This window comes from Mustela putorius, unplaced genomic scaffold (genome assembly GCF_011764305.1).
Source record: "Mustela putorius furo isolate JIRA1106 unplaced genomic scaffold, ASM1176430v1.1 tig00000095_pilon_pilon_pilon, whole genome shotgun sequence".
Taxonomy (NCBI): Eukaryota; Metazoa; Chordata; class Mammalia; order Carnivora; family Mustelidae; genus Mustela; species Mustela putorius.
Window position 1 is genome coordinate 40,884,952 of NW_025421280.1, and position 17,620 is coordinate 40,902,571.

Consider the following 17,620-nt stretch of genomic DNA (forward strand, 5'->3'; position numbering starts at 1 on the left):
CGAAGGCTTGTGGGGGATGACATGCAAAAGACCCGGACTAGACGCAGCCCCGCCCCTGGCCGCCCAGGGCCGGCCGCCGCCATCCCAGCGTTCCCTGCGAGCGCAGGGAAGCCGCTCTGGCCGCCGTGGCGACTCGCTGGCGTCAGCAGGCCGCGGAGGTGGAAGATGGCGGCGGCGGCAGCCGGGCGTCGGTGAGCAGCGCGGCCGCGGCGAGGACGGCCGATGGCGGCCGGGAGGTGCCCTCGGGGACCCGCGGGCCGCTAGGGCGCGACGGTGGGCGGCATGTCGGAGCACGCGGCGCCCGGGGCTCCGGGGCCTGGGCCCAACGGCGGCGGCGGCGGCCCGGTCCCCGCGCGCGGGCCCCGCACCCCCAACCTCAACCCCAACCCGCTCATCAACGTGCGCGACCGGCTCTTCCACGCGCTCTTCTTCAAGATGGCAGTCACCTACTCGCGGCTCTTCCCGCCCGCCTTCCGCCGACTCTTCGAGTTCTTCGTGCTGCTCAAGGTGACCGAGGCCCGACCCCTGACCCCTGACCCCTGACCCCAGCGGCCGGACCCCCCTCCCAGGTGTGCGACCTCGGACCCCAGCGGGCGCGCCCGCGGCCTGCCCCCCCCGCGCCGCCGGACCCTCCCCCGCCCCCCGGAGGCGGGACCTGCCGGGGGTCTCCCCGCCGCGCCGCGTCCCGGACCGGCCGCCCGCGGTGCTCGGCCCTGCCCTGGCCCCGGGCCGGCCGCGCTCGCCGCTGCGCGGGACACACCCCTGCCGCCTTCCTGCGCCGGAGCCGCTCCTCGTTTCCTGCTCGCGGCGCGCCCCTAACTTGGGGCCTTGCACGCGCGCCTGCACGGAGCCGGGGGTCGTGACCGAGCTGAGGACAGCTGCCCGCGTTCGGTCAGCGCCACCGCGGCTCTGCCGCCCCGGCCAGGGGCCTCGTGCGAAGCCGCTTCCCTGGGGAGCAGGGGAGGGTCGTCCCGGACACCGGGACCGCCCGGGGCCTTCCGAGGAGGGTCTCGCCGCGATGACCGCTGCGCCTCTTCAGAGAGCGCTCTGGGTCCCTATGCAGTGGCGAGTGGGCTGGGCGCTGGCCACTGGGGATCTCAGCAGAGCGCTCCCACGCTGGGGCTGGAGATGCGGAGCCCGCCACTCGTGGGGGGGGCGCTGGCCTTCGAGGCCCCTGGGGTGCCGGCCAGGCCGGTGGTCTGCTGGAAGGAGCCCAGACCTGGCCTGCCACAGCCGCCGGGAGGTCGCTGGTCCCTCGCCTGGAGACCGCCGGATGCTGCTTCCTCCCCACAGCCCCCCAGAGCATCACGGCCCCTGTGGAGGGTTCCCGGCGCGGGTCCCTTCCTGGGGCTCCGGAGTGTGTGACGTGACTTGCTGGGTGGGGGAAGCGCTGCCTTCCCCCGGGCGAGGATCAGGGGCTCGGGCTCTTGGGAGCGGGTCCCGTTCTGCCTGCTGCTTTCTGAGTGCGGAGCGGGTCCTGTGTCTGGGCCAGCCTGGCGCCCGGATGTCCGTGGCGTAGGTCAGCAAGTGTCCTGCGAGGCTCTCGGGCTCCCCAGCTCTTCTCTGTGGCCCAGGGGTCTGTGGGCATAAGGCTGAGGCCTCGTGAACCTCGAGAACTGCCTGAACCCTGGTGTCCTCCGCTTTGTTCATCTGCACGGTGAGGGCTGACGTTGCCGCCAGTTCCAGAACGCTCCCCCCTCTGCCTTCCCAGCGTCCGGTGCCCTCGCTGCAGAGATGGAGGTCCCTCCGTGGACGTTCTCACTGTTGTGTCTTCCTGTGGTCCCTGTTGAGCTAAGCGCACAGCCGTGAGACAGCCCAGACCCCCCAGTTCCTCCACTGGGCCAGACTCGGGGGGAGCAAGAGGCAGTGGCTGGGGCCCACGTTCTGGCAGCCTTGGCTTCCCCCTCTGCTGGTCTTCCTGGCATCAAGGCCAGACCAGGACCTCCCCAGTCCTGCAGCAGCGGGCACTAGGTGCCCCTGCCTGTCCACTTGGACTCTGAACCTTGGGCAGCCTGACCCTGCAGCCACTGAGCGATGCCTGCCTGGTGACAGGGGCTCTGATGTTCCGTGCCTTTGCCACTCCGTCCCCTGTCTGAAGTATGGAGGTGATCCTTGGGCTCGCTATGATGTGTGCTAAATGTGTGCAGTGTCCCAGGGTCCTTGCTGTGAAGCGGGAGTCCCTGAACACATGCTCTGTGCCACGTCCTGCCTGCTTCTCTGACACGGCATTGAGAGGCCAGAGCAGGAGGGAGGGAGAGCAGGCCGTGGGGTGAAACAGGCAGGGTCTGTGAGATCAAGCAGACTCAGCCCTCGGGGGAGGCAACCAGAAGTGCATGGGCAAAGGCACTGGGGCTGGCAGGTCAGCAGGAACAGTGGGGCTGGGTGCATGGGGTCGCATGGAATGGCAGAGATTGGGGGACTGTGGGTCCCCATGCAGGGCTGGCTGCCACCTGGCCTGGGTACATACGGCTGTGGCAGGTCTTTGGAGGCACTGAAGCTGCGTCTGCCCTCTTGTTCCTAATGGGGAAACTGAGGCCCAGATTCAGGCAGGCCTTGTCAGGTAGAGTAGGGAGCTTCTGGCCTTGTCTCTGGGGATCTCTCCACTCAGTCAAGGGCAGTAGATCTGGGGCCTGAGGGCAGGGAAAAGATGCTGGTGGGGAGACCCCCCCCAGGTGCTGGAGAAGGCACCAGGGTGACAGTGGGGAGCTGGGGTCCACGCTGGAATCCCACGTTGGTTCCACCAGCTCCCCTCAGTGCATGTGCCTTTCTTTTTTTTTTTTTTTTTAAAGATTTTATTTATTTATTTGACAGAGAGAAATCACAAGTAGACAGAGAGGCAGGCAGAGAGAGAGAGAGGGAAGCAGGCTCCCCGCTGAGCAGAGAGCCCGATGCGGGACTCGATCCCAGGACCCTGAGACCATGACCTGAGCCGAAGGCAGCGGCTTAACCCACTGAGCCACCCAGGCGCCCTGCATGTGCCTTTCGCAGCAGGACACGTCGCTCACGTTGTGTCTTGCCCTGTTTCCTACTCTTGGGACCCAGCTTTCCTGTCCAGTTCCACCTCTCCAGGCCGCGCGGCTTCTGCCTTAGTTTCCTCATCTTCAGACGGGGAAGGGTGGTGGCAGACACGCATGTCCCTAGAAGAGCCTGGCCGGCCCCTGGCACCAGGCCACACTGCATGTCCACCCTCTTTTGAAGTTTTGGTGCATGGGCAGCGCTGTCTTTGGCCCAGAGCAGGGGCACGCTTGACGTCTGGTGTCACCCTGCGGCTGCTCTGGCTCAGCGGTCTCGGAGAGAGGCTGGGGTCCTGAGGGGCACTGGGTGGGCTGGTCTGTGGGTGGCTCTGCAGGCTTCCTGAGGAGGGGTGGGCGTTCCATGCTGCGACCTGAGCACCTGGGGCTCCGGGGCCTCATCGCTGTCCTGCGGGGCTGCTTCCGGCTGCAGGCAAAGGAGGTGCGGTTCCTCTCCCCCCAGAGACGGGCCTTTGGAGCTGGCGCATCTCCAGGGTCGGGGTGGGCGCCTGGCTTCAGGCCGAGCCTGCCCCAGGATTACAGCAGCCTGTGTGGGCGCTGGGCTATGTGTCCCCTCAGCTCGCAGCCCCCGGCCAGGTGGGGTGGGAGTCTGGGCTCTGCTGCCCAGTCTGTGAGGCAGGCGGTCCCCCGCGGCACTGGCAGCACGTGCAGGGCTCCTGTCATCCCCGCCGCTGGACACCCGCTTTCCCCAGAACAGGGGTGGGAGTCCCATTAGGCCAGCTGGGCCCTTTTCACAGGGGTGTGGGTCCTGGGTAGTACGTGGGCGTGTCGCCCAAGACGCAGGATCCAAAGGCCCCATTAGAAGTGCAGCCATCAGACCGTCATGAGGGGTGGGCTCCGGGGGGCTGGCGGCCCCATTGACGCTCCTGCTTCAGGGCAGCCTGAGGCGGTGACTTCGTGGGGCAGTCCGTGCTGACTCGGGGCAGTCACTGGGGGCTGAGCAGCAGCCCCGGCCCACCCAGCCATGCCAGGAGGATCTCACTTTACAGAGGGGGACCGGCCATCCTGGGAGGGGTGCAAGGGAGCTGGGCTGGGCTGTGAGGACAAGGCAGAGCTGGAGGCTGCTGGGCGCACTGAGTCTGAGCCCTGCCCCCCCAAGGCCAGGTGGCATCCCTGCTCCCTTGGGGCCGTCCTGGGACTTGGGACCCCTGCAGAGTAGGGCCGGCGCGGTGCCCGGGCCTCTGCACTGACCTTCTCCCGCACCCCACGCCCCCCGCCAGGCCCTGTTCGTCCTCTTCGTCCTGGCCTACATCCACATCGTCTTCTCTCGCTCGCCCATCAACTGCCTGGAGCACGTGCGCGACAAGTGGCCGCGGGAGGGCATCCTGCGTGTCGAGGTGCAGCAGAACTCCAGCCGCGCGCCCGTCTTCCTGCAGTTCTGTGACGGCGGCCGCCGCGGCAGCTTTCCCGGCCTGGCCGTAGAGCCGGGCAGCCCGGAGCCTGAGGAGGACGAGGAGGAGGAGCTGGCCGTGGACATGTTTGGGAACACGTCCATCAAGGTGAGCTGGCCGGGTGTGCTGGGCCTGGGGGCACCTGGCAAGCTGTGATTCACCTGGGGGAGGGGCGCCTCCCTGCGCCGGCCTGCTCCTGCCTGCTCCTGTGTGGCCTTGGTGGTGGGGTGGTGCTGGGCAGACTGAGGCCTTGGGCCGTGTCCCAGCCCTTACTGGAAAGGGATCGGCCCATTTGCAGGGGCACCAAGGGCAGAAAGCAGGGAGGAGGCCCCTGGAGGCCCTGGGCCGAGAGCTGGCGGCTGGTCCTAGCTGTCCTGGACCGGGGGGACTGGGGAATGCCCTGTTCCTGGAGACGGGCAGTGGCTGCTGGAGTGAGCAGGGTTCGGGGGGGCGGGGGGGTGGGCAAGGTCACGGCCCCGAGAGGAGGACCTGCTGAAGCAGTTAGGGACTAGGGTCCCGTGGTTGGTGAGGACCTGGTCAGGCATTCCCCGCTTCAGGATGCTGACCCTTCCTTCCAAATGGCCCCCAGGGGAGCATGGTGTTGGGCAGGGGGCCTGTAGGAGCTTACAGGTCAGAGACCTTCCAGCCCTGGAGGTGGGGGTGTCCCAGCGGAGGCTAGAGGTCACAGCAGCCAGGGGCGGAGTGTGTGTCCTTGGTCAGCAGATGAGCTGGGACCGTGGGCCAGGCCGCTGCTGATGCCCTTCCTCTCGGCCGCCCGCAGTTCGAGCTGGACATTGAGCCCAAGGTGTTGAAGCCACCGGGCAGTGCTGAGGCCCCGAATGACAGCCAGGAGCTCCCCTTCCCAGAGACACCCACAAAAGGTACACCGCAGGCCCCCAGCTGGCCCAGTGGGGAGCGGGTGACTAGATCTGGGGGTTGTGAGTTCGAGCCCCATGCTGAGTGTTGAGATTTCTTTCCTTTTTTCTCTTTTTTTTTTCGAGATTTTTATTTACCAGTCTGGGGGCGCGAGTGAGAACAAGCACACACACACAAGTAGGAGGGGCAGAGGGAGCGCGACAAGCAGATCCCCGCCGAGCGCGGGGCTTTATTCCAGGACACCAGGATCATGACTTGAGTCAAAGGCAGATGCTTAACTGATTAAGCCACCTGGGTGCCCCGCGCAGAGATTTCTTGGAAAATAAAATCTTAAAAAAAAATAAAAAATAGGTGGCTCAGGCACTAAGCGTCTGCCTTTGGCTCAGGTCGTGATCCCGGGGTCCTGGGAGTGAGCCCCACGTCGGGTCCCTGCTCGTGTTCCCTTGCTCACTATCTTTCTGTTGAGTAAATAAAATGGTAAAAAAAAAAAAAAGAAAGAAAGAAGCACCCACATCTCGGGCTGATCAGACGCGTGCAGCGCATCACTTCAGGGGTTGTGCCCTGGGGCCGTCCCCCGTGCAGAGGGCCCGAGGGCCTGCGTGGCCGCCCCGCCTCACTTTACCGACCTGTTAGCAGCCTGCAGGGTGGGACGGATGCCCTGGAGCCCCAGTAACTGGTTCCCTTCTCAGGGAGTCTCTGGGTGGGGGTCATGGGACCCTGACCCACCCCCTTGCTCCCCGGAGCCTGCTGGAAGACGGCTGGACCGCGGCTCATGGGCCTTGTCCCCACAGTGTGGCCGCAGGACGAGTATGTCGTGGAGTACTCGCTGGAGTACGGCTTCCTGCGGCTGTCCCAGGCCACGCGGCAGCGGCTCAGCATCCCCGTCATGGTGGTCACTCTGGGTCAGTGTCCCCTGGGGTGAGGCAGGGGGGTCTCTGGGGCTCCCAGAAGCACTTGGGTCCAGGCGCCGGGTCCCCTTTCTGGCCGCAAGAAGCTTCCTCTGCGGCATGTCGGGTGTCCGGGTCACGGCGTCACTAGAGTGGGGGTCCTGCTGCACACGCTGTCGTGTGCCTGCCTACAGACCCCTCACGGGACCAGTGCTTCGGGGACCGCTTCAGCCGCCTGCTGCTGGCCGAGTTCCTGGGCTACGATGACATCCTTATGTCCAGCGTCAAGGGCCTGGCTGAGAACGAGGAGAACAAGGGTTCGAGGGGCCCCGGGTGCGGGCGGGGTGGGGTGCGGCCCGGCAGCTGGGCGGGCACTCACGGCCGCCCCTACCTCCGGGCAGGCTTCCTGCGCAACGTGGTGTCCGGGGAGCACTACCGGTTCGTGAGCATGTGGATGGCCCGCACGTCCTACCTGGCCGCCTTCGTCATCATGGTCATCTTCGTGAGTGCCGGGGGCTGGGGCAGGGCGGGCGTGCGGGCGAGGTGCTCCCTGAGACATCCCGCGCCCTTGCTTGCAGACCCTCAGCGTGTCCATGCTGCTCAGATACTCCCACCACCAGATTTTTGTCTTCATTGGTGAGTCTCCCTGCCCGCCGGTGGGTGGGAGGGCTGGGCTCCGCCCCCCGGCCCCCAGGGCCCCCTGCCCACCTCGCCCAACCGCCGGGCACCTTACCTGGTCTGCCCGCGTGCCGCTTTCTGCCCGCAGTGGACCTGCTGCAGATGCTGGAGATGAACATGGCCATCGCCTTCCCCGCCGCGCCCCTGCTCACGGTCATCCTGGCCCTCGTAGGTGAGGACCTCCTCCCCTGTCCCTCCTGGCCCCGGCCCCCCACACCCCCGCCCGCCCAACCGCCAGCCTCCCCACAGGGATGGAGGCCATCATGTCGGAGTTTTTCAACGACACCACCACGGCCTTCTACATCATCCTCATCGTCTGGCTGGCCGACCAGTACGACGCCATCTGCTGCCACACAAACACCAGCAAGAGGCACTGGCTGCGGTGAGCACCCGGTCCCCTGGAGGCAGGGGTGGGGCGGTGGGCGGCGGCGGCTCACTGTGCCCCCCCCCCCCCCCCCGCAGCTTCTTCTACCTGTACCATTTCGCCTTCTACGCCTACCACTACCGCTTCAACGGCCAGTACAGCAGCCTGGCCCTGGTTACTTCCTGGCTCTTCATACAGGTGAGGAGCCTGCCCCGCTCTCCATGGGGGCGTCTGGCCTATGCCGGGTTCCACGGGCGGCCGGGGTTCTGGCTCCGGATGCTGGCCTGACCCAGAGCCCCCCGCACCCCCAGCATTCCATGATCTACTTCTTCCACCACTACGAGCTGCCCGCCATCCTGCAGCAGATCCGAATCCAAGAGATGCTGCTGCAGACCCCACCGCTGGGCGCCGGAGCCCCCACGGCGCTTCCCGATGACCTGAACAACAACGGGGGCTCCCCGGCCGCCACCCCTGACCCTGCTGGCCAACCGCCCGCCCTGGGCCCTAGCATGCCGGGCGGTAGTGGGGGCCCCAGTCCCGTGGCTGAGGCGCCCAGCTCTCTGGTAGCTGCGGCAGCTTCGGTGGCCGCGGCAGCCAGCGGGGACCTGGGCTGGATGGCAGAAACGGCTGCCATGATCACAGACGCCTCCTTCCTGTCTGGCCTCAGTGCCTCCCTCCTGGAGCGGCGGCCCACTGGTCCGCTCAGCCCTGGTGGGGGGCTCTCCCGAGTCCCCCAGGACAGTGCCCCCTCCAGCAACCCCCTGGCACGTGATACAGCGCCCCCAGCTGCCGGGGTGAGTGGGCCCACCCCCACCCCCACAGCCCCAGTGGACCCATCCCCAGAGGTTGGTTCCTGAGCCTTGGGCAACTGACCGCCCCCTCCCTGGCCATGTAGGCCCACCTGGCTGGAGCCCTCGTATCAGGGAGGCTGTCCCGGGGGGTTCTTGGGGTGGCCCAGCCTGCTTTGGGTGGTGTCAGGGTCATCGGGTTTGCCCAGAGGGGCTTCTCTTCCCTAGTGTGGGGCCTGCTGGAGGCCTGTCCCTGCTGCTAGTGGTGGGCCCCTCAGCCAGTGAATCGTGGCAGGCCAAAGTGGGGGGGTGGGGGCTCCATGGAAGGTTCCTGAAAGGGCTGGTGAACCCTGTGAAGTGAGCTGTTCCTCAGTCACAGAGCGGGGCAGGTCTCCAACAAGGTGAACGCCGGCGGGGGCCACCCTCGCGGTCCCGGCCCGCTCCGCTGGTGCTCCTCATGCTCAGTGCCTTTTCCACGGCCCCTGACCCCAGGTGTGTGTACCAGGGCTGGGGTCCCGGGAGGGCAGAGCTCGCGCCTCGGGCTCGGGGATGCCGCGCACAAGCGCCAACATGGAGGGCGGTGGCCGGGCGCGGGGCTCCAGCCCTGCTGGGGTGGGAGTGGGACAGGGCTGGTGGCCGGACGAAATCACTCGGTGAGGAATGCAGAGAGCGCTCATTCCATTCTATTTAATGCAGTGTACAAAATTGTGTTTGTATATAGAATAAACTGTTCACGGCGGCCGGAGCGTCTGCGCGCGGGCGGGGAGGTGCCGCGGGCTTGGGGCGGGGCTTCGCGCAGGCTCCGGGGTGGGGGCCGATCGGGCAGGGCCCGGGGAGGGGGTGCCTGCGCCGGACAGGGGGTGCGTTCCCAGAGTCGTCGAGCGCCTTCAGGTGCTTCGGAGCAGGCGCAGAGGCCGGTCCCCGTCCCCCAGCTGGGCCAGCAGCTCGCCTCGCCGCGCCAGGGCCTGGCGGAGCCGCTCCCGCGCACTCTCGATGCGCTGCTCCAGCTCCTGCAGCTCGCCGGGACCGGGAGGGCCCGAGGGCAGCACAGCTGGTAGGCGGCCGTTGGAACACAGCCAGACCGGGCCCTCTGGCCGCCCCGCCTCCTCCGAGTCAGGCGCCGCGGCGGCTTCTGCGGGCTCCAGCAGGAAGCGCACGCGACGCTCCCTCGCCACGGCCCGGCGCACCCGGGTCCAGCTCGCCGCGCCCGCAGACGCTGCCGGTGCGTCCTGCTGCTGGTCCTCCAGAGCCCTGGGGACGTGCGATGTTAGGGGCTGGGTCCGTAACCCCCGGCGCGCACGTCCACTTTGCTCCTGGGGTCAGGGTCTCGGGGCGACGGAGCGGCCCTGTCCCGCGGGGGAGGTCTAGGGTCGCAGCGGTTGGGAGGGGGTGGGGCCCTTTACCTGGGGCCTGGCTCTTCGGCTCCTGGCGGCTCTGTGTTGAGGGCGCGGTGGATTCTCTGCAAGCCCAGAGGCTCGGTCGGGGTCAGGGGATGCTGCCCGCCCCACCCCCACCTCCACCCTCCACCCCCGGCTCGCGCCTCCGGTCGCTCACCTGGCTCGTGTGCAGCCAGTACTGCAGCTTCTTGCCCCTGCGGATGCGCGGGAGCACCAGGTGGTAGAAGACGTGCTCGCCCAGGCAGCTGAGCAGAGCGCTGCCCAGCCCCAGGCAGAGCAGCACGAAGAGTCCCGAGAAGTGGTAGATGCCCACCTGCAGCGTCTGGGGATGACACGTGGGCACAAACCCTTCACGGGCAGGCCCGGACCCGCGCGGAGCCCTGGCGGGGCGCGGGACCCAGGCCCGCCGCGAGAGGAGCCTGGGGCTGCGGAGCCGGATTGGGAGGCTGGCCTTGCGCGTCGGGGAGGGGGGTGGGCGGGCGGCCAGGTTGCCCGGGGAGCGCTGGAGCTGGGCTTTCGTAGAAGCCGCTGTGCACGATTCTGGGCAGCGAGATTGACCACCTCACTAGAGGCCCATGCAGGCTCAGGGCCCCCCGCCCCGTGCCTAGCCCCACCCCGGGTCCCCGGCCCTCCCCACCTCTGTAACGGCGAGGACGCGCTTCCCACAAGGAACCATCCGGTACCACTTGTCGTGCAGCAAGTCGATGAAACCGGAGGACTTGTAGCGGCTGATGAACTCGGACAGGTTGGAGGTGAGCGGCGAGTTCTGAGGGAGTCCGATGCCGTAGCCTGGGGGAGGCCAGGGGTTGGGTTGGGGCCAAGCTGGACACAGCCCCAGAGGAGCCGCCCCGGGGCCACTGGTCCTGGAGGCCCCTCACCCTCCATGGCGAAAGGCTTGCCCACGGTCAGCAGTTTACAGTCGGCGTCGATGGAGACCTCGTAGTCCAGGAGTGACTTGTCCATGATGAAGGCGTTGAGCTTGGGGGGGTCGCTCCTGCGGGGGTCGCGCAGTGGGGAGAGAGGCCTCCCCTTGCCTTAGGTGCCCCGCCGCGCCCCCATATCCTGCCCGTCGGCCCCGCCCCCCGCGTCCTTCCGTCCGCCCTGCCCCGCCCCAGGTGCCCCTCCCACCCAGACGCCCGGCCCCGCCCCAGGTTCCCCGCTCACCAGGGCGGCCGCCCCCGCATCCTGCCCCTCGGCCCCGCCCCCCGCATCCTGCCCCTCGGCCCCGCCCCCCGCATCCTGCCCCTCGGCCCCGCCCCCCGCATCCTGCCCCTCGGCCCCGCCCCCCGCATCCTGCCCCTCGGCCCCGCCCCCCGCATCCTGCCCCTCGGCCCCGCCCCCCGCATCCTGCCCCTCGGCCCCGCCCCGCCCCAGGTGCCCCTCCCACCCAGGCGGCCGCCCCCGCCCCCGCATCCTGCCGGCCCGCCGCGCCCCGCCCGCCGCGGGGCCTCACGTGAGCATGGCGACGCCGTGCGGCGTGGTGGGCGCGCTGTGGCGCCGCATGTGCGCGTGCAGGTCGGGGAAGCTCTTCTTGATGTAGGCCTCGGCGCTGCTCTCCCACACGGTGCCCACGCGGAAGCCCTGGGACGGGTGGTGCAGCTGCGGGGTGGGGCAGCGCGTCGGCCCCGGCGCTCGCCCGGCCGGCCGCTCCGTGCACCCTCTCCCCCGGCTTCTCCCGCTGCCGCCCGACTGGGGCGCGACCACCTGGGGGCTTCTCTGGGCTCCGCGGGGTCCGGCAGTAGCCCTGCCCCACCCACTCGACGCCAGGAGCTCCCCAGTCGTGGGGTCACCCGACGCGGCCCACTGTCCCCCGGGGCAGGGTCGCAGGGTGAGAGCCGCTGTTCTAAACGCCCACGTGTCCATCTCCGCGCAGACCCGGCCCTGAACCCCAGACCTCCTCCCCTTCCCACCACGTCCTCCACGGCTCTCCTGGGCTCTCACGGGACTCTGTCCCCAGCGGACCCCTACACCTGGCCTCCTGGGTCTTCCTGCCCCTGTCAAGTTGACCCTGTACTGCCTCTTCTCTCCCGAGCGTCCCGGAACCCGCCCACCGCTCAGCCCCCCAGCTCTCCGGGGACAGTCCTCTCTGCCCTGGCCTCCCCGCGCAGTCCTGCAAACTCCTAGCGGGTGAGTGAGCGGGCACACTGACCCAGGCCTCCGGATGTGGCTACAGCACCCCGAAAATGCCAGACCTGAATGGGAGCCTCTGGATCAGTGCCGTCTAGAACGTTCTGGATTTGCGCTGTTCTCAAGTGGCCGCCGAGCACTTGCAGCCGGTTAATTTGTGAAGGTGGTGAGTGGCCAGCCCACCAGACAGCTTTGGGTCTAGGTTTCGTTCCCCCTTTACAAAGGATGTGGGGCCTGGGGTGCCGCAGAGCAGGCTAAGCACCCCAGGACACAGCCTGGTCCCAACTGTGGGAGCCGCTACTGGACAAAAAATTTCTGCAGCACCAATTTCTGGGGCACAGTAACTGGGGAGGAAATCGACCTGCAGTGGTGCGTGTTTAGGACCCAGATTCAAACAAAGCGTGGGTGGCAGGAGGGAGAGCACTGGGAAGAGGGGACCCTGATGTGCGAGACCTTGCAGAATAATCATGGTGAAAAGACAAAGAATCCAGAGGCTGGGGCTGTCCTGGGGGGAACCTGGCTGGGAGTTGATTTTGGAGCTGGAGGATGGGCTCATTCCTGGCACTCATTGCTCCCTACTCAACCACGTTTCAAATGGGGCGCCTGCCTGGCTCAGTGGCTTGAAGCCTCTACCTTCAGCTCAGGTCACGATCTCAGGGTTCTGGGATCGAGCCCCACAGGGCTCTCTGCTCAGCAGGGAGCCTGCTTTCCTTCCTCTCTCTCTCTGCCTGCCTCTCTGCCTACTTGTGATTTCTGTCAAATAAATTAAAAAAAAAAAAAAAAAGAATACTTCAAATGTTTCATTAAAAGAAATACCTAGACTGGGGCCCACCTGGGCTCAGCCCTCCAGGGCCGTGAAGGAGAGAATGGGGGAAGTTTGGGGAAGTTCTGTCCCAGGAGGAACTGCTCTGGACTCCCTGCAGGGTGTGCCCTGTGCCTCCTCCCACTCTGCTCCTGCCCCAGGGCCTTTGCACCTGCTGTGCTTTCTCTCCCAACATTCCTCCCTGATATCTACAGAAAAGTGCCTTCAATGTCACCGCCTCCCAGAGGATTCCCTCATCCCATTTGAGATGTGCCTCCCAGTACTTCCTGTGTCCCCACACTGCCTTATTTCCTCCCTGACACTGGATAGCCACCTCACACACCACCCAGCTGGCTTGTTTTGCTTCTTGACACCTCCCCTGCAGTGTGCAACCTCCGTGGGTTTTGTCCCAGCTGGGCCCCCGAGGCCGGCACACAGCAAATGCTCTAGGAACGTTTTCCGCAGCAGGCAGCTGCACATGTCTGTGTCTTGGGATGGGAGCTGGGGGAGCGGGCGACCCCCCAGCTTGGACCTCCGGGGCCCATAACCGCCCACCTTGGGGTCATGGATCCCCGACAGCTCCAGGAAGGTCTTGTCCCCGACCATGACGGCGGCCAGGTTGGCCGTGTAGCTGGACAGCACAAGCAGGCAGAAGATGGCCCACAGGTTCATGAGCAGACGTCCCGTGGGGCACTTGGGCGTCTTGCTGGACACGGTGCGTCCGAAGAGGATGGCATAGCAGAGGTTGAGGGCCGAGGAGTAGGAGAACACGGTGGCCCGGTTCCGGCCACGGGGCGTGAGGCCGTAGGGGCTGCGCCACTCGTACAGTGTGAGGAAGAGCGCCGTGAGGTGCAGGGCAGCAAAGACGCCCAGCCACATGGACCAGTGCAGCGGCCACATGAAGGCACCGATGGGCGAGGCCGTGTCACGGGCCCGCACCATGATACCCAGGCTGGTGGAGAAGAAGGGGCTGCTGAAGTCCAGCACCTGGGAGCGGGCTGAATTGATGCTGAAGCTGGTGACGGCCATGTGCGCCCTGCCGGCCAGCAGGTCCCCCACCAGGCCAGTCCAGCGGCCGTCCCGCAGGGCGCCATACTTGCCGTCACCCACGATGTACAGCTCGAAGTCGAAGGGTGTGTCGTCCGCCAGGCGCTCCAGCAGGTCGATGCAGTAGCCGAAGCAGCACCTGCGCAGGGCGCGGGGTACCGAGCCGTTGGCCAGTGCGGCGAACAGCGCATCCAGGGTGGCCGAGTCGTTGGTGCCGGGGGCCAGGCACAGCTGCCCCGCGGGGCACTGCCCGTCCTCGTCCGGTTCCCGGGCAAACACGAAGGGATGCTCCACCAGCGTCACCACGCGCAGCTTGGGCCGTGCTCGGGCTCCCGGCGAGGGTGGGGGCTGTGCGGCGGCGCCGCCCGGCCCAGACTCCAGCCGCCCAGCCCGCCAGCTGCCCACGGTGGCCCAGGCCGGGGCACCCCGCGGGTCCTGGCGCAGGCTCCACACTCGGAAGTACCGGGAGATGTGTACCTGGGAAGAGCGGCTCACCCACACGGGTCCCGTGCGGCCCCGGAAGGACGTGTTGGCCAGGGACCTGGGGGGCGGGGGGTAGCGGGGGGCCAGGGTCAGGCAGCCTGGGCTGGTGGTCAGGAGCCCTCCAGCCGAGCTCAACCCCCACGGGGGTCACCTCTCTGAGCATACGGCGGGGACCACGGAGGATGCTGCTGTGTACCCCCTACCAGGCCTCTGACCAGCCAGGCACCCATGTCGTGAACTAGTGACAATGTCTCTGGCCCAAAGCCAACGATTGCCCACTTGAGAAGCCTGGGTGAAGCCACCTGGTGCTGGGACGCTGTCCACCCTGCAGGGCTCCCGAGGGATCAGGCAGGAACGCATCCCTGCCAGCCTCACCCCTCCCCTGCCCCTGCCCTTCATGTTTCTCTCCCAGGACCCTGAGCCCCTCGCCCGACCCCTTCCTCCGGCTCTGCGTCTGCCTGCGCCATAAACAGCCTCCTGGGGAGGGGCCAGCCCCGGCATACAGCAAGTATCCCATGCAGATGCTCCCACGGTGCCCAAATGGAGGCGAGCGGATGTGGGGCCCGGAACCCCCCCCCCTGCACACACACGATGGGGTCCTCACTCACCGCGCCAAGAGGCGGCCGGAGGACGCGGGCCCGGCCAGCTGCCGGTCGTTGCAGTTGACCGTGGTGGGCAGGAGGGCGTGCTCCGGCTCCACCCGCGCGGCATGACCCAGGGCTCGCACCACCAGCTCCACAGCGTCGTGAACAGCGGCCTCCAGCGGCGGCCGGGCCACCTCGCCCAGGGCCAGCAGCCCCAGAGGCAGGCCCTCAGAGGGCAGGACCTCGGCGGACAGTGGCGTGCCCAGCAGCCAGTGGGGAGGGCCGGGGGGTACGGCCTGCAACACCTGCCATGCACGGGCGGGGCTGCAACCCAGGAGCACAGCCGCGGGGGCGGGAGCCGAGCCCCCTGCTGGAGCCCCCAGGGGGGCCAGGCGTGCCTGCAGCCCCTTGGCGCCTGTGTCTGGCCGACTCAAGTCCAGCACCAGCTTTGGGGCCCTGCCGGCTCGGGCTGTCCAGAGGGCCACCAGGCCAGCAGGGTCCCGCACACGGCAGAGCACCAGGCTGGCCTCCTCCCAGGCGTGCGCCTGCAGCAGAGCCACCAGCACGTCCAGCAGCGTCTCCAGGGGACTGGCCCAGTCCAGCTGTAGGTGGAACGGGTTCTGGCAAGGGGGTGTGTCACAGTTAGGGCTGGCGACCTGGGACCCACCATACCCTTCCCACACCCATCAGCAGGTGTTCAATAAAGAGACGTCCCCTTCAGAACTGGACAGCATGCCTGCCCCCTCCAGCCCACCCCTGCTCTAAGCCTTCTTTATTTCCCCACTGCCATCCACACAAAGCCCAGCCTCCTTGGCCTGACATTCAGGGCCTGCTCTCTCGCTCTGGCCACCCTGGTAATGCCCCACCTTGAGGCTTTTTGCATTTCACAGCTAGAATCCCTTTCTCCCTCTGTGCCAGCCAACTCCTATACATCCTTCAAAACCCAGCTCCGTCGCCCCCCTCTATTTAGACTTCCCTGGCAAGCCGGGGATTTGAGGGCCTCTCTGTGCCCAGTGGCACCCAGAAAGTGCTCCTGGATTTGCCTCTAGCCTGCGAAGGACGAGATAGCTTGCCAGACCTCTAAGGTTTTACAAAGGTGGGGACAGGATGCGGAGGGCTGGGGGTGCTGTTAAACAGCACCTTCCGGAAAGACGGAGTTACAACGGCAGAGCCTCAGTTCCTGGAGGCGGCAGCAGAGGGCGCCACAGGCCCGGGTTTGGGTTCTGCATCTTCCCTGCGAGGGTCGGGTGGGGGGGGGCAGGGGGCTGGCCTCGACACTGGGACAGCTGCGTTTGTGAGACCCCAGGCCTCCTCTAGGGACCCCACCCCCCTCCGCGAGGCGAGGGAAGCCCTGGAGGGGGCTTCAAGGTGGGTTTGAAGGGAGGCCCTACTCTTCCCCGTATCCCTACCCGGGACCCCTCCTTGCTGCCCAGGGAGGGGTCTTTCCCGGGCCGCCCAGAGCCCTGTCCGTCACCCGTTTCTCCTCCGTATCCCATCTTCTCCTTATTCAGGCGAATCCAGGCCCAGGGCTGGAACCCCCCATCCCCGGGGATGGAGAGGTTTGAGTGACAGCCCACCCGGAGGAGGCTGGGAAGACCCTCCAGCAGCCGATGGAACTGCACCCCCCACCCGCGCCCCGGAGATGGAGCCTGGAGACCTGCTTCCCGTCCAGCCCTCGGCCGGGGGGCGGGAACGCGGAGAAGCCCTCCGCGGGCAAGGGACCCTGCTCCACATGGCGAGGGCGCCTCTGACCGTTAGCAGACGGTGGCCAGCCAGACTCCGTCACCGAGGCCCAGGAAACGGGTCTGCACGGGAGCTGCGTGCCCCGGAGGGACCCTCGTGCGGGTTTCGCCATCCCGGGTCCAGAAGCATCTCACGGTCCCGTCGCTGGTTCAGGTTCCCTCGCTCGGGGGGCATCCGGGGCCCAGGGGTCCAAATGGGTCCCGCGAGCCGCCCCGGGGACGCCCTCTGGACTCCTGGGCATCCCTGGGGCGGGGGATGGGGGCCTCCTGTCTCCGCCGTCCGGAATCCGGTCCCGTGCGCCCCGGCGGCTCTGGCGTCGGACCCCCGGTCCCCGCGCCCCAGGGGCGCCCCGGCGCGCCCCTCCTCCTCCGGATCCCTGCGTCCCCGCGTACCGGGACCCCGAGGGGCGCGCGCGCCTCCCGCCGCAGCACGCTGAGCACGGGGGTCTCCGTGGCCGCCGCCAGGAAGTGCAGCTGCAGCAGCTCGGGCCGCGCCTCCGGGAAGGCCAGCACGGCCGCCACGCCCGGGGCCGCCAGCGTCTGGCACAGGCCGCGGGCCAGCGAGGCGGGGTCGCGGGCAGGGGGCGCGGCGGCCGCCAGCTCCAGGCTCAGGTTGTGCGGCAGCCGCGACGCCAGGGCGGCCCGGGCCAGGGCGGCGAGGACGCGGGCGCGGGCGGCGGGCGCGCGGGGCAGGAGGGCGCCCAGGCGCACCGAGCCCCCCAGGCGCGCCAGGACGCCGCACGGCTGCGGGTGGCCCCCGGCGGGCCCCGGCCCCAGCGCCAGCGCCAGGCAGAGCCACAGCGTCCGCACAAACTCCATCCCAAAGTTGCCGGCGCCGCGGCGGGGCGGCACCGCGGGTGCGGGCGCGCGGGAGGCGGGATCTCTGCGTGGCCCCGCAGCTCGCCGGCCCGCCCCGCGGGGCTGGCGCCTCCCCGCCGGCGCGCCAGGGCGACCTGCGCCCTCGCCCCTCCCGGCCCCTCCCGACGTCAGCCACGCCCTAGGCGGGAGCAGGACCCACTGCCCAGGGCAGGACACTGAGGCTCACACGGCCACGCCGCGCGGGGTGGGGGTGGGGTGTGGCACCAGGCCACGGGCTCTTCCCAGCTCCCTGCCAGGGGAGTTAGCGCCCCATTCCACAGACGAGAAAACCGATGCTGAGCACCAGGAAGAGATTTTGTGCCAAATTCAGTCCTCACGCTCATCCCTGTTCCATCCCAGGACGCCCCATGCCCCCTCCAGCCTGAGGACATGGCCCACGGCTGTCAGGGAAACTGCGGCCCAGAAGGGGTACGCTGGCCTTCCTGGTCACACAGCAGTGCCGCCCATCTCCACGGCTACCTAGACCAACCCACTTGAGTGCGCTCTGACATCGTGTGCACCCTGGGGAAACTGAGGTAGATCATGTCTGATGGGAACATGCCG

General features: G+C 67.8%; 2 protein-coding genes across 8 annotated transcripts; one reads left to right on the top strand and one right to left on the bottom strand.

Annotated features, from left to right (window-relative positions):
- Positions 1-117: 117 nt before the first annotated feature.
- On the top strand, positions 118-8,755 carry TMEM259 (transmembrane protein 259). 3 transcript variants are annotated; one of them, XM_045088099.1, is made up of 11 exons: positions 119-507; positions 4,253-4,531; positions 5,205-5,304; positions 6,091-6,201; positions 6,381-6,503; positions 6,588-6,688; positions 6,765-6,822; positions 6,956-7,036; positions 7,114-7,246; positions 7,327-7,426; positions 7,540-8,755. In XM_045088099.1, the coding sequence occupies exons 1-11, from the start codon at positions 283-285 to the stop codon at positions 8,083-8,085; spliced, it is 1,857 nt and encodes a 618-aa protein (XP_044944034.1). In that variant the 5' UTR covers positions 119-282; the 3' UTR covers positions 8,086-8,755. The 3 variants fall into 3 exon arrangements, with proteins under 3 accessions (XP_044944035.1, XP_044944034.1, XP_044944030.1); XM_045088095.1 differs by having other exon boundaries at positions 120-507; positions 6,953-7,036; XM_045088100.1 differs by lacking the exon at positions 6,091-6,201 and having other exon boundaries at positions 118-507; positions 6,953-7,036.
- Positions 8,684-17,066, bottom strand: GRIN3B (glutamate ionotropic receptor NMDA type subunit 3B). Of its 5 annotated transcripts, none has more exons than XM_045088066.1 (9): positions 16,592-17,065; positions 14,481-15,076; positions 13,439-13,930; positions 12,898-13,294; positions 10,867-11,012; positions 10,292-10,407; positions 10,059-10,202; positions 9,571-9,735; positions 8,684-9,267 (listed from the first exon to the last, which is right to left on the bottom strand). In XM_045088066.1, exons 1-9 carry the CDS (start codon positions 17,015-17,017, stop codon positions 8,690-8,692), a joined length of 3,060 nt encoding a protein of 1,019 aa, XP_044944001.1. In that variant the 5' UTR covers positions 17,018-17,065; the 3' UTR covers positions 8,684-8,689. The 5 variants fall into 5 exon arrangements, with proteins under 5 accessions (XP_044944001.1, XP_004778234.2, XP_044943994.1 ...); XM_004778177.3 differs by adding an exon at positions 9,420-9,475 and having other exon boundaries at positions 10,051-10,202; positions 12,898-13,930; positions 16,592-17,061; XM_045088074.1 differs by adding an exon at positions 9,420-9,475 and having other exon boundaries at positions 8,994-9,267; positions 12,898-13,930; positions 16,592-17,066.
- Positions 17,067-17,620: the final 554 nt, after the last annotated feature.